This window comes from Anneissia japonica, unplaced genomic scaffold (genome assembly GCF_011630105.1).
Source record: "Anneissia japonica isolate Jap-2015-1 unplaced genomic scaffold, ASM1163010v1 scaffold87690_len1078_cov116, whole genome shotgun sequence".
NCBI lineage: Eukaryota > Metazoa > Echinodermata > Crinoidea > Comatulida > Comatulidae > Anneissia > Anneissia japonica.
In genome coordinates this window covers 1-1,089 of record NW_022702692.1, presented here as the reverse complement: position 1 = coordinate 1,089, position 1,089 = coordinate 1, and the positions used below count along the sequence as shown (strand labels likewise).

General features: G+C 29.8%; 1 protein-coding gene across 1 annotated transcript; it reads left to right on the top strand.

The window, feature by feature from the left end:
* Positions 1 to 368: 368 nt before the first annotated feature.
* On the top strand, positions 369 to 1,083 carry LOC117104007 (G2/M phase-specific E3 ubiquitin-protein ligase-like; the record flags this gene model as incomplete). The annotated part of the gene is made up of 2 exons (XM_033244654.1): positions 369 to 586; positions 929 to 1,083. Coding segments are annotated over 2 exons (331 nt in total), but the record flags the coding sequence as incomplete, so codon positions are not given.
* Positions 1,084 to 1,089: the final 6 nt, after the last annotated feature.

The following is a 1,089-nucleotide window of genomic DNA, read 5'->3' as shown; positions in this document are numbered from 1 at the left end:
ATTCATTTTTTACCTTGGAAAAATAAGATTTACAGTAATTGTGATTTCAAGTTTACTTTTTTTTTAAAAACAAATTTTTATTTTGTGTTATACTTATTTAATTTTCAAAGTGTACTTAGGTACAATAAATTACATTATAATAATATCCTGTCAAGGGAAATGCATTTACTTGCACTTACCTTTTTTCGTTGAATTCTATTGTTTTTTTGTTTTTTTTGTTTTTTTTTCTGATTAATTTAAAACTGTCCATATATAATTTAAAAACCATATGCTAAACATTTTTCACTTTATTGCTGCATTTTCGTAGAATGTCATGTTTGTTTTCACTTACCTCTTTTGGTATTTTTCATTATTACATATTTTTTCAGATTACTTTCTGGGCTTGAAACTTTAGGTGTCCTGAACACTATAAAAGAAAACCCTGTTGCCTGTAGAAAGGCTTTCATTCACAGTGAGGAATCAGAGTTGACATCAGAAAGATTAAAGACAATATTCCATGTGGACTTCAGTGAGAAGGGCAGTAATAAAAGAAGCACTGAAGAAGTTGTGCTGTCACAGTTTTTTGATTATCTTATAGATGTTGAAGGTATAGTTAGTTTTTAATATAGAATGGGGAAAAAAAAACATGCTCAGCTTACATGCACAAATGTTTTATCCTCCACAATCATAAACACTTATTTAACAGATTGTCTTCAACCTGATATTATATAGTCAGGACCCTAAATGCATGCACCTAAACTGAAATAAAAAAAAAATTGAAAACAAAATCAAGGTTTTAAAATGATTAGCAAGGTTTATGGCACACCATGTATGTACTTCTGAAAAGCCAACGACAATTGCATTCATTCCACATCATTGCATAAAAATATTTTTTATTTTAGGATAAATTTATTAGCACTTGAATTTTTTTTTTTTAAATATTTTTCAGAGGGAGAAACGAAATGCACATTACGTGATATTTTGGTATTTACGAGTGGAGCATCGAGTATACCAATTACCAGTTTCACTGAGATGCCAGCACTGTTTCCTGCACAGTGCTGACAATTATCCAACAGCCAACACATGTTCTATAGTCCTTAGACTTCCAAC